Source organism: Artemia franciscana, chromosome 1 (genome assembly GCF_032884065.1).
Source record: "Artemia franciscana chromosome 1, ASM3288406v1, whole genome shotgun sequence".
Lineage (NCBI taxonomy): Eukaryota > Metazoa > Arthropoda > Branchiopoda > Anostraca > Artemiidae > Artemia > Artemia franciscana.
In genome coordinates, this window is record NC_088863.1 from 20,507,364 (window position 1) to 20,521,790 (window position 14,427).

General features: G+C 32.1%; 2 protein-coding genes across 4 annotated transcripts in view; one reads left to right on the forward strand and one right to left on the reverse strand.

The window, feature by feature from the left end:
• LOC136026719 (U6 snRNA-associated Sm-like protein LSm1) overlaps positions 1-3,673 on the reverse strand; it is a 28,075-nt gene extending 24,402 nt beyond the window's left edge. The window contains exon 1 of the mRNA XM_065703464.1: positions 3,556-3,673. Within this exon, the coding sequence (XP_065559536.1) occupies positions 3,556-3,607 (52 nt within the window). The 5' untranslated portion in view covers positions 3,608-3,673. The remainder of the gene's footprint in view (positions 1-3,555) is intronic.
• A 109-nt stretch (positions 3,674-3,782) lies between these two features.
• LOC136026735 (armadillo-like helical domain-containing protein 3) overlaps positions 3,783-14,427 on the forward strand; it is an 89,020-nt gene continuing 78,375 nt past the window's right edge. For all 3 annotated transcript variants that reach the window (XM_065703465.1, XM_065703471.1, XM_065703466.1), the window contains exons 1-3: positions 3,783-3,917; positions 9,016-9,078; positions 11,575-11,715. In XM_065703465.1, the coding sequence (XP_065559537.1) occupies positions 3,837-3,917; positions 9,016-9,078; positions 11,575-11,715 (285 nt within the window). In that variant the 5' untranslated portion in view covers positions 3,783-3,836. The remainder of the gene's footprint in view (positions 3,918-9,015; positions 9,079-11,574; positions 11,716-14,427) is intronic.

Genomic DNA, 14,427 nt, shown 5'->3' on the forward strand with positions numbered 1-14,427 from the left:
GTCATGAGACCAGCACCTAGTTTAGTTTACCTTGGGCTCCTGATTGGTTGTAATGTGAAATCTACAAGATCACTGCTAGTTGAACATTTGACCAGCAAGATCCGGAAATCTTACGGTCTACTCATATCTACCAAGACAAATTATAATAGACATATCAGAGCAAGACCTTTCAATGCGCTGGTGCAGCCACATGTTATTGGTCTTTCCCCATCTTGGGCTCTATTTACCAATCAGAATAAACATACCATCTGGTCATGTTTTTATTGTTTTTGTAAGTTCTTGTTAGGCCTACCACCCTGGACTAGAAACTCTTGGATTAGTGAAAGATATGGCATTGTTGATCCATACTTGGCTGTCCAAAATCAGCTCTCTTGCTATGTCTGATCTCTCTGCTAGAATAATTCCCTGTATGGGGTGATGGTGCCATAATATTCTTCTTCTTATAAGTTATCTTTCTAGTTTAGTTATTTTTTCTTGTATTATGTAGGAGAAGTATTTAGTTTTTTTTTGGTCGTTTTGTTAATTGTGTTTGCTTTTTCTTTTCTCCATAGGGTTATCTCTGTGGGTTATTAAAAAATGATGAATGTGAAAGATTCCCTTTTTTCACTAGCGTTGTCTTTATTTTCTTTTTCTTTGGTCTGTGTAACTGACACTTCATAATACACACCAATGTAAGATGGTCAGAACAAAGAAAGCCCCAACATCAGCATAACAAAGCTTCAAATTGGCAGAACAAATGAATATATTATCAGTTAGGGCTGCACTCTGTAAACTTGAGCATAACAACTTGCCAGGGTCATCCATATCTGATAAGGTATTAGCAATATCCTTGTCAATGACACTGGTTAGATCAACTTTGTCTGCATCAATCTCTTGCTCTCTACTTGAGCCTTCTTCCTGTTCATCATCATTGTCATCAGATTCAAATTCAACAGCCTGCTCTACATCAATTTCTCCTGAGAGCAGTGGCTACACAAAGGTAAAGGAGGTGACCTAAGCATTAGACCTCTCAATCCCTCTAAGGTGGCAAGCATTAACAATAGTGTAGACACAAGGATTTGGTTAAACAAAAAAAGAAAAAAAAACAGAAAACAGGAAAAAAAACAGGTTAGCAAAAAACCAGAACAGAAACAGGTCCAACAAAAACAGATGTCCTGTTTCTGTTTTTTTTTTTTTTTAACAGAAACAGGTTAGACAAAAACAGAAACAGTGCTGTTGATTAGTCTATAGCCTACTTATTGGAATTTTGACAAAACAACAATATGCCTTAATTTTAAGTTTCTTTTTCTATGGTTTTAGTTTTAAAAATGTGTTCCTGTTATTCAATTGGAGTTTTAAGCCATATCAATTTTTTTTCTAAATTGAGAAAATGCATTTACAGATGTTTAAAACACCATAAATTGGGATTAAGCACTGCTGTGAAGCTGAAAATACTTTTCTTGTACTTCAGTTAAGCAGAAGATCTATTTGTAAGGTTTTACTTTTATAAAACACAGATTTTTGAAGGTCATCAAAGGTCAGTGCCCCCTAGAGGGAGATTAAATGGAGGTAGGTGCTTAAAAAAAAATTCCTGGGACATACTTTTGTCTACAGATCCATCCCCAAAATTATCATTTTTATAGCCTAACTCCTTTCTAAGATAGCAAAAAATAGTTTGTCTAGACTTTTATAAAATCATACTGTTTATTTATAGCCTACAATAGACAGCTTAGTTAAAATTTTGGTAAAAGTTAAAGAATAGCAGCTCTCCAAAATGAGACATATAAGAAAAAAAAAATTATATTGTCACTTTCAAGTTCATTTTTACAGTTTTGACAGCTCATCTTTAGCCTCCCCCCCACCCCTGCACAATGACCTCATATAGTGATATACTGATCTAAATAAAAACCAACATACAAAATGATAAAGTTAATACTTTATTTTATGCAATAAGTATCAATTAATCATGTTTTGTATAATTATTTATAATTATATAAGGGTTCAAAATGCAAATTTGCCCCAGAAGCAATTACTGAATGTGAAAAAAAGCATCAAATGATGTATTCATTTACTGACTACATAGATTGTGTAAATAAGTTTAAATTTACAAAACCATTAGGGGGAGGGCAGCAGACAAATTGTCATAAACATGAACAAAACCAACAAAATGAATATAAAATTAGCAATCCAAAAATGGGTAAATATTTTGTTGTTCATAGCCTACTCTTGACCTATAATTTATTAATTATTTGAACATACCACTAGGTGTTATTTTTATGCTCTTTCTAAATATAATAATTACTTTTCTTGTTAATCCAATTTTAAGTCCTCTTAGGACCCTTGAAAATAATAATGTCATTATCTTTTTTTTGGGGTATTAGAATGTGTTATAATATTTGTATCAATCTTACTATTCTATTGTAAATCAATTTTGTAAAAGTTGTATAATTCATAAGCATTGATAACCTATGTCAAGATTTAAGTGGATTAAAACAAAATCAAAACAAACTTGCCATGTTTTCTTCTTGTTCTGTTAGGCTGCTTAAGAACTGCCATTTCCTCTATTTGTTGGAAAATATCAAAACCAACAGAAGAAACATGGTAGACAGAAAAATGGAGAAATTTATTTTTGAATATTTTATTCAACTTAATCATAATAAATCAATGCTTTGCAGATTATAGCCTACAACTTTAAAAAAATGGACTTACAATATACACACACATACATATATACATATATATATATATATATATATATATATATATATATATAGGCTATATATATTTGGTCATTTTCATGCTCTCAAAAGGGCTTAAAATTGAACTTGCAAGAGAAAAAATTGTTATATTTGTAAAGAGCAAAAAAATACACCAATTGGTATATTTGCTTTATTCATAGGTCAATAGGCTAATATGAACAACAGAATGCTTACCAAAATGTCTCTTTTTTCTAGTAGGCCTAAGTCTCCTCTTAAACTCAATTTGGACTCACTTGATAGTCGTAGACATGGCTTAACATATAGATTTGGGCTAAATTGTTTGAATTCCCCAACTCATTGTTATCTACTAACCAACCTTGAGAGCCCTCCAACTGAAGGACCAGTTACTAGACTCCAACAAATAGAAAAGAATTGTCCACAGTTACTGACTTGCTTAGCCTATAGCCTAGTACTGAGAGATATTGCAAATCATTTGTTCCATATTTAACTCATCATTTTAATAATATTGATGTGACTAATATTTAATGTTCGATTAATATGTGTTTGATTAATATAATGTTTGTTTAAATTTTCCTGTGAGTGTTTTTGAAGGTATAAATTATTTGTCATGACATGCTAATGCTAGCTCTGGCTATTGTAGTGAATAAATATATTCTATTCTAAAGAGCCACTATTCTTAATCAAAATACGTGTCAAGATGAGGCACTGTTGAAGTATTCACATTAACCTAAACAAGGAGGTTAGTCTGAAAGCCCAGTGAACAGCCTAAAATGAAGCAAGGATGTTGTCACTACGGAGATTTATTAAGAGAGGAGATAGAATATACTACTGCCAATTTATTTTGGCTATTCATTACTATCTAACTCTTCTAATAGAGTAGCAGTCCCAGGAACAGTTGCTAAAATCATTTTTGGTCAGCCACATGTATACTGTTTGAATTTTCGTCTGATTGTAATCCATGAAAAGAAGTAAAGCTAGGTATAAAAGATCGAATAAGTGAATACATCTTTAAATTGATCAAGAATAATTCATGAATATGCATTTGTTTTTACAAAGTTAGAATTTATATTGTTTTGGGACTTGAATTGAAATTGAATTAATTGAATTTTGGAACCGTAAAATTTGAATTGATAAAACATGTCTAAGCGACATCCAAGTGGTACCATAAAAAAAGCCTTCAAAGAAAAAGTTGTTGCTATTTATGAAACTATATTTAGAGTAAGTTTACTATTTATCATTAGTGGGGTCTATGTAAATCACACTTTAGTAGCTTGTGTAATCAGACATGGGTGGGGTGCAATATGCCTTGTTCTGGTGTACCTTGGTAGCCTATTTAACCTTTGAAAACTATTAAATGTTCATTGTTGTTGGAAAATAGACCAAAAAAACACATATAAGATTTAGGTAAGGGTCTGAAATAGGTCCTTTTGAATAGGAGACCTGCCAGAACAAAAACAGACAATTATAGGCTATGCTCCCTTAGACAGTGGCCTCATATAGCCTTAGACTAGGTAGAAAAAATTAACTTTATGATTGATGAAAATTCCTTAAAAAATAAACAGCCTATGGTAAACAACAATGAAATATGATTTAGGCTATTGATAACTGCTGCATAGGCCTATTTAATTAAGAATTCTATCTTTTTTGGGCTAATTTCTCTATATAGTTATGTGAGACTATTAGAAATGACAGAGTAGTCTCTGGATTGTCAAAAATGTAAACCAAACTAGGCTATAAATGCTAGCATATTAGGCCTATCGTATTAGCAATCTACAAATGTGTCTCTGTTTGTTCTTTCTTGTCTTCTTCTAAAAAGGCCCTTTTCTGTACCTTTACTTAATTTTGCTGAAAAGGACTTGCTTTTAAAGTGCTCTTTGGGGTTATTAGTTAAGAAGGGAAATTTATAGCAAACAGTTGGCTATAACTGGCTTTTGTATAAAGTGAATATACCACTGGATGCCTTTTTTTATTTATTTATTTATTAATACCAAATACAGTAAGCTTTCAAGCTTGTCACAATAAATATAACAAATAGAAGTTATGACAACATAATACAACTGACAACATAGTACACACATATAAATCAATGAAAATAACAACTACAACAAACACTGACAAATAATACTATAAATTATTTAAAAATGATTTACTTTGAAAATTTGTTTCTGCTAGTCTTGTTTTGAATTTATTTATGTTGTCTGTTAGAAATGTTTTAGGTGGAAGGTCATTCCATGGCTTCCACACCCTGCTGTAAAATGAATGTTGGCCTATTTTCCTTTTTGAAAGTGAGGGGTACAATTTATGTGGATGATAATGGGTCCTGTTAGTGTCATTAAATGTGAAGAACTGTGATGTACTTATATTATCAATGCCTTTGATTATACAGAATGTGTTAATAATGTCTGCCCTATCCCTTCAGAATTGAAGACTTGACAATCCTAGCCTGTGCAGTCTATTTTCATACAGCAAATGTTTCAAATAAGGTAGAAGCTTAGTTGCTCTTTGCTGTATTTTTTCAACCCTTGCTCTGTCATTTTTATTCAATGGATACCATACTGACGAATTGTATTCAAGTATAGGTCAAACTGTTGATTTATAAATGGCAATGAATGAATGGAGATTAAACTTATGGAAATTCCATCTAAGACATAATAGCTGATAGTTTGCCTTACGAGTTACTTCAGAGACATGCTTGTCAAACCTAAGACTAGAATCAAAATGAACACCAAGGTCATGGACATTTTCAATAGGTAAGATTGAATGTCCAGCAAGATGGTATTGGTAACTTTGTTCTACTTTGCCAAAGTAATGGATAACCCTACACTTATTTTCGTTGACAAACATGGAGTTAGCATTACACCAATTGTGCACTGCATCCAAGTCTTTTTGAAGCAATGAAGCTTCATCTGAATTTGTCAAGGAGCTGTAGAGCTTTACATCATCTGCAAACATTTTAATTGTGGAATGGTGGACAACAAGAGGCAAGTCATTGATGAAAAGGCAGAAAAGTACTGGACCAAGGCAACTACCTTGTGGAACGCCACTTAAAACTATCTCAGCAGAGGACAAAGCATCACCTATAATCACTTTCTGCATCCTTCCTGTTAGATAATCACCAATCCAATTCAACGTTCTGGCACCAAGGTGATATACCTCACACTTTTGAAGTAAAAGCAGAATGGAAATTTTATCAAACACCTTAGAAAAATCTATATAGATGCAATCAAACCTGAGACCTTCATCTGCCATCCTATGGAAGTCAGTAATTACTTCCAAAAGCTGTGTATTACATGAACGTTTTTTACAGAATCCGTGTTGAGATGGATGCCAAAGAAGATTCGATTTGAAATAATTTTGTATTCTCTTGACAATTAATTTTTCCATAACTCTGGAAAAAATTGAAGTGTTTAATATTGGTCTATAGTTTTTAAATTGCGTTTTTGTGCCACTTTTATACAGGGGTTTAATTATTGCTTTTTTCCATGCCAAAGGGCAAGTACCAGACGCCAGACACAGATTATACAAATGTGTCAGTGGTTCAGTGAGTACTGTTAAGAAGAGTGGCAGATCCAGGATAGGCCAAAGAGGGGGGGGGGGGGTGAAAGCACCACGGGTATGAAAAGCAAAACTGAAATACTAAAATGCTAATTCTGTTGATCCCCAACAATCCTGATTCTGAAACAATTAAAATTGATGCATTAAGTTGTGATTGTGTCCCCCTCTCTCAATGCCCTGTATTCCTACATATCTTTCTGCTATAGTTGAAACTATTAAGAAAGTTAAGTCAGATAATGTTGATGCTGATATTTTTTCTAGATTAGGTTGAATCATGTCCATAGGTCATCCCCCTAAAAATTTTCAAAATTTAAGTATAAAATGACATGTTTTTAGGCTGTTCTTAACTCTTTAATAACCTGAGTCTAGAAGCAAAAAATATGGTTTGGCTCAAGAATATTAACTAAAAAATAAAAGGATTTTGAAGCCATTAGAGTGTTTTTGCATTAACAAACCATATCTGACCCTCTGAACATAACAATTTGAATGTTGAAAACTATAACCTTTTTATTTCTTATACAGAAATAGTTTTAGTAGGCTACTGATATTACTGGTTGTTTTTTTTTCAAATGATAAAGTTTTTAAAATAAACCTGTGTGAACATTTTCAGCTATTCTATCTTATAATATCTTTCTTTAATGCACTACTTGTTATTCTTTATTATAAAAGATCTAAAGCAGAAGTATTGTGTAATTTTTAGCTGGTTTACTCTTCTCCTGGATTTAAAGGGTAGCAGTTCAAAACAAAGAAATAAGTTGACTATTTAAAAGGACAGTAATAATATAAAAAAAACTATTCAAAAGAAACTTTGATGCTACAACTTTCTACAAACTTTTAATAGTAGAATGCTATGAATAAGTTACTTGATGGGCCAATTTGACAAACACATTTGTCTTGATTTTGACTGACTAAAATGATGTAAGACTTCCCTTTCCTTATGTATATGAGTAAGTGCAATCCTGCTCTATTGGTCTTCTGTCTATTGGTTGACCCAAGATAATTTTTTTATTCTCCTCAGTGAAGAAAAACTCTTCTTGGTCAAGGCAGTTGTGAGTGGTAACATAGCAAATATCTGCAATAAAATTGCTACATTTGAAAAGAAATTTCTATTTTTTTTATTTAACTTAAAAATACAAAAACAAAATTACGTCCCAACAGAGAGCAGAGCTAGTAAGGCTGGGACAGTGCGAAAACATAGAAAAAACATCAACATCTCATCATAATAATAATTTCAAAATTTAACACAGCAAAAAATAAACAAAATAGAAAAAAAATGCACAAAAGAGAATAACAAGGATAAGTAAATAAAAAATATCAGGTAGGAGGGACATGGGAGGCCATCCCAAACACAGGGACACAAAAACAAAAACACACAAAGAAGAAGATCAAATAATTTAATTTTCCTTCATCAATGGTGAATAATCAAAATTTTAGCAAGTAATCTTTAATGCTTGTTATTTTTTAAAATTTAGCTGAGATTGTTGGGATGGATCAAATAGATCAGAAAACTAATTCTGCTTTGAAGCAGTCTTAAACTGTAGTATTCTTTTGTCAAGGATTAAAACCTCAGAAAAATAGGTCTAAAGCTACAGAAGTATAGTGCATGCCTATATAATTTTTAAAGCCATATAAGCAGGGGATTGGTAGAGTTAAGAATTCAAAACACCTTTTCGTGCCCCAATTTGAACTTAGGTCCATTCCTAATAGGTTTTATTCAACTTCCCAAGAATTTTCTAAGCTAGCTGAAAGCTGCTAATGTGTAAGTTCCCATAAATCTGGTTATTAAGCAAATTGAAAGATAAGAAGTTAGAAATATTCACAAAAAATTGTTTTGTTAAAAGCCAGATCTGCAAAAAGCTGCATTGAACTTTTTCTGTTCTTCCACTAAAAGTTCCACTACAATCTCATATCCAGAGGAAGTAAAACAAGAAATAATTTAGTCTTCTATTGCTTATTGTACTGTGTTATAAAATCTGTAATTAGATTGTGTGATAGTAAAGAAATTGATTTTAGCACTCAAAAAATAAACAAGAAAATGTCTCTTCACAAAGAGAATATCATGTTCTGTTAAAATTTGTTTTATTAAAAGACAGACCTGCAAATATTTGTATTGAACTTTTTTGTTCTTCCATTAAAAGTTCCACTACAATGTCATTTCCAGAGGAAGTAAAACAAGAAATGATTTAGTCTTCTATTACTTATTTTACTGTGTCATAAAATGCATAATTAGATTGTGTGATAGTAAAGAACTAGATTTTAGCACTTGAAAAATAACTAAAAAAAAAATATCTGTTCACTGGGAGAAGATCCTGTTCTGTTAAAAGCCAGATCTGCAAAAAGCTGCATTGAACTTTTTTTTCTTCCTCTAAGACTTGCACTACAATTTTGATTTCCAGAGGAAGTAAAACATGAAATAATTTAGTCTTCTATTGCTTATTTTACTGTGTCAGAAAATGCATAATTAGATTGTGTGATAGTAAAGAACTAGAATTTAGCACTTGAAAAATAACTTAAAAAATATCTGTTCACTGGGACAAGATCCTGTTCTGTTAAAATCAGATCTGCAAAAAGCTGCATTGAACTTTTTTGTTCTTCTGCTAAGAGTTCCACTACAATTTCATTTCCAGAGAAAGTAAAACAAGCAATAGTTTAATCTTCTATTGCTTCTTTTACTGTGTTATAAAATGCATAATTAGATTATGTGATAGTAAAGAATTGATTTTAGCACTTAAAAAATAACCAAGACGATATCTGTTCACAGGGAGAAGATCCTTCTGCTGGAAATCCAAATTTTTGGGATGAATTTTTCCTGTTAAAGCCAAAGGTCAGTAAGTATTATCTAAACTTGAAAGTGGTTTCTTGATGATTGTTATTTATGTATAAATATAATGAACTAGTTGTCTTGTCAGCAGGAATTAAAAAAGTGTAATCCTTAGTATAAAATTTGACTCAGAAAAAAATGAGTTTTGACCTCAGGAATGAAAACTTGGTTCCTTAGGAGTGTCATATAATTTATGATGTATACTTTATATTTTGTTAATTAATTTATGATTTCCTTTTAAAGCCAAAGGTCAGTAAGTATTACCTAAACTTTAAAGTTGTTTCTTAATGATTATTATTTATGTATAATTATAATGAATCGGTTGTTTTATCTGCAGAAATAAAAAAAAGTGTAACCCTTTGTATAAAATTTGACTCAGAGAACAAAAAATGAATGTTCATCTTAAGGTTGAAAACCTACTTCCTTAGGGGTGTGATATGATTATAGTCATGTGGTGTATTATCTTGGCAAATTTTGGTTTAAAATACCCTAGAAATGACTAAAATAAAACAGAAATTGTAGAGATTTGATCTATCAAATGTTAAACCCTTTGTACATTTTACATTTGCTCTCCTGCCTTGAAAAATATGAAGAAAATAATGGTTTCTTTTGGACTATCTCACTTCTGCATCTTTTTAAGATTTTAACTCATTATTTAATGTACGAAATTCTTCTAGGCTTCAATGTAAGGAATCTGATTATAATCCAAAGATATGTGAGGGCCAAAGAATGATGGTACTCTAAAAAAAGTAATCAATTTATTGGTGACAAATGTTAATAAGACTAATGACCAGATGTAAAAAATTACCCAATTACTGATTTTGAACACTTTATCATAAAATGATTTATCAAACATTCATTCTTGTAAATTAAGTTTGGATTGCTTGACTAGTTGATTGTTTTGACTTTTTAACTTAATGTAGTTCAAAAGGTATAGGTTTTTTCAGGGTTTTGGTCAGTAATTTTCTTTTTGGAATTAGGGATTAAAAGCTGCAACTACTAGAGAAGTTGTAACCACAGGACAGCACACATAAACTGTATGTTGAAGCACTACTCTTCAATTTTTATGTGGGGGTTGGTAATCTTTGGATTAATATCTGGGTGGGGTTTCAACTCGATATTCAGTGACAAAATTGGTTAGGGCAATTCTAAGTACAACTTTTCTTTTAGTCTTGAGGTTAAACCTACACATTTGGGGATGGTCTCAATTTTAAATTGACTGCATGTGTTTCTAGTGTCCATTTATTCTCTGTGGAAATTAAGCAGAATAAGTGATGTGCTGCTAAAGAATAGGATAGCACCAAAAATAGCCCATGAAATATAGTTTGGAGCAACGTCCAGAATCCAGCTTTAGTGTCAAGTAAGGACACGAAAAAATCAAGAAAATACTAACAATAATAATAGCCAACAAAGGAAACAAGAAAAATGTCAGGAAAGGAACAAACAAAGAAAAACTAAAACCAACATTGAACAAACCGAGCCATTTTTGTTCATCAAGCTTCTCCTTTTTGACACATTGGGATTGAGAATGTTGCTCCGAACTATTTTTTTTATTTGCTAAATCAGTGCTATGTATTCTTTGTGATCATATCAGTTTTTCTGCCTAATGTCCATACAGATTACCTGGTACACTAGATTTCAGCAACCTCTATCTCTTACAACTTCTTTTTCCAAAAAAAAAATTCATCCTTATGTATTGTCCAGGGGTAGGTCTGTGTTATACTAGTGAAGCTTATGAAGAAGTTTTCTGAAGCTATTAGTGCTTCATTTTCAAAATTTGCTGCATTAGGCTTGCCTGTCTTCTTACCTCCATAAAGAGATGACAAGAGTGAGATTGAATCTCCAATGCTGCTCTTAAGGTCATTTCTTAGAAAAAAGTTAACAATTCTTCTATTAGCAGACTCCACTTTTCCATCCTCCCCCCAACCAAGAAAAATCTTCCCCCTCCCACCACATGCAGAGACATAGGAGAGAGTGACTGCTAAAGTCAATGTATAAGCATTGTGTTAGCCTAGATTTGTCTAATATTTACAAAAAAACTTAATGCACATATACCCATACCCACTTTAGTATTTTCACTGACAAACAACTTCGGGCATCAAACCTTAATAATAATGATTCATATCATTGATCTTATTATGGTGTTACTTAAACTTTTTCTTTGGGAAGAATCTGAACTTGCTTAAAGAATACAAAATTGTCTTTTTTTTCATCTATTTTTAACCAATTTTCGATCTGAAGAATCATGTGCACCACATTTAAAAACATAATTTGGTGGATGGATAGATCTGAGTCTCAGCTGTGAAATTTTATCAAAAAAGTTGTCTTTTGCTGAAATATTAAAACCCTTGGAAAGCAGAAAAATAATATTGCACAGAAAACTTTGATATCAAAGTAGCTCATCAAAAGCCCTATTTTTAAATTTTACAAGATTAATTTAAGGAATATTTTGTTATAAGCTAGATATTTCATTGTGCTTATACTTTGTTTTCTTTGTAGGTTTCATGCTTTGAAGTAGAATTATTGAAGCTTTCTGCTGATCAGTTAGAAGCAAATAAGATAAACATCAACCTTCTTTTTACAAAATGCCTTGAGATGCTGAAAGCAGAGCAAAACATAAAAATTGTTTATGCCCTCCAGGTAATATTGTTGTCTTTTTCTTTTATTCAGTAGATAGGCACGTCAACTGGGGAGAGGGGCACTTGCCCCCAGATCTTAAAAAATACGTTTTTTGTGTCATTTTCCCTTAAAATTCAGTGCAATTACATTTCGTCTCCCCTATATTTTCGCGAATTGACGCCCCTGTCAGTAAACCTTAATAGCAATTTTTGTGCCTTATTCTTTGTTTAACCAGGTTTAATGGAAAAACTATATTTATTTGGTCTTTTTCCCTTGTTATGGATAAAACATCTCGCATTAAGCTTTTTTATCTGGAAAAACATTGGACTTTTTTCTTATATGTTTGATATAATTAAAATGAAATGAAAATACCAAAAACAGATTAAAACTTTTAATTGGACAGTGAATGTTGAAAAAAAGAATAAATTCTTTCATGCAAATAATAAGAAAAATCTGAATATTTCAGCTTCATATCCTGAAGCTTTTATCAACAGGAAAGAAAAGAAAGGAAAAATACAAAGTAAAATTAACCTAAACAAATTAAAACATAAAAAAAGATGAGAAAAGGCACAAACGCCAGACACACACAGAAAAAAACAATGAAAGAACGTCAACTGATAGGCTATGGCCGCTGTTTTTAAACATTGTTAATATTAAAATTTCAGCCCAGGCGTAAAGCAAGGTGACTTCTATATACTGTTGTGCATTTCTAAGTCTGCTTCTGAAATGCCCCTTTAAAGAATAGAACAAAAGTTCTTTTGTTTGTTTATTTTCCTCAAGACCGAGTTGTATATGTGTTACATTTATGAATTCGCAAAAATTCTTCAACAAAAGAAACAAATCAACGATTCCTAGTAGACTTAAAACATAACTGAATAAAAGTCGTCAGAATAAATTAAAATATCAAACATTCTTTAAATTATGGAAAAAGGCGAAAAGTTTATGCATAGAGAGATTATTTTTATGCATAGAATGTGCAAGTTTATGCATAGAGAACAAATCAACGATTCCTAGTGGGCTTAAAACATAACTGAATAAAAGTCGTCAAAAATAAATAAAAATATCAAATATTATTTAGATTATTGAAAAAAAAAACGAAAAGTTTATGAATAGAGAGAATATTTTAAAACCTACGATCAAATTTATATAAGTTAATCAAAGCTAATTCCAACGGCTCTTTAATTTTAACTGTTGAAACTGATTCAGTGTTGACATTGAAAATTGGAAAACCAAGTAAAATTTAAAATAGTAAGTGTGAATTGGAGAAAAATGAATGTAGGGAAAATACGAGGTGGGCGGGGGGGATATCTACCCTGCGATCACTCTGAAACTTAAAAAGAGGACTAGAACTTCTGATTATTAATCCAATGAACTCTCTCCGAAGTTTATCCAATCACCCTTTCCATATAAACCTCATATGTCCCCAGGGCATAACTTACAACCCTTGCCATGAGGGCTGAGGGGGGGGGGGTTGTCATCATCAAAGATGGTTCTCAAAAAAGGCACTAAAACTTCTGATTAGCGATACAATGAGCCCCCTTCGAAATTCACACGGTCGCTCTTTCTAAATAAACCTTATATGCCCCCAGGCCATAATTTACAACCCTTGCCATGAGGGCTCTAGGGGGGATGTAATCCTCAAGCACATAATGTCTGGGTCTTTCAACTACATTGATGTAAATGGCTATCTCAAAATTTTGATTGAATGTGTATGGGGAAAAGCTTGACGTGGGAGGGGTGTTAGTTGCCCTCCAGTCAATTTCGACTATTAAAAAGGGCACTAGCCCTTTCAGTTCCCAATCGAATGAGCCCTTTTTGAAGTTTCTAAAACAACTCCTTTGATACAAAGTGCATATCTAAGCAAAAAAATAAATAATACATTGTGCCCACATCGCTCTTTACTTAGGCAGTGCTATTGCGCTGTGTATGATATGTTGTAGGCTTACATCTGACCATCAGAGCGTTCATAAAATAACACAGATCCTTCACATAAAGCTAAAATAATTGATATAGATTGCTTATTCTTGTATAAAAGAATCGAAATAATTTATACCAAAATATTTTGATTGCCAAATATATATGGCTTCTGTATCTGTTAAGGCTTTGGGAGAATACTGGTCCTGACCATCATTTTCCGCGGATGACATTAACAATAATTAACCAATTATTGAGACATATTGCAGCCTTAATGATGTTTTTAGCTGTTTCAGCATTGCAGTAAACTTAAGTTTGAATAATTCTCTACCTTGCCACTAAAATTCCAAAGCGTTTTCAGTGGTTCTTCCTGCTTTGCTTAATCTGTAATTAATAATCTTTTTTTTTTCGTTTGTCAATTACTGCCAGGGAATGGTGGAATTATATTATTTTGAAGAGGGAAAGTCGCATCTGCAACAATAACACGATGAAATTTAGTATTGATTTGAGGTAAGTCCGAATCAGGGGGGGGGGAGCCTTTCTGCACGTCTCTGCTAAATGAAGTGCCCACAAGTACCATCATCACTATTTTACCTATGATTTTGAGAAATTTGGTTTTCCGCTCTAAAATCAATCCCGCCGTAGTCATTATTATAATGTTTAGATCTAACATTTATGTTTAATCAGCTTATACAAAATTAAATGATATCAACTTAATTGGTTGAACTGGCCTACTTCTTCGAATGTTTTTTTTTGTTTAGTCATAGATTTGATCAAGAACTTATCAAGAAAACCAAATTAGTAAAAAAAAGCTGATAC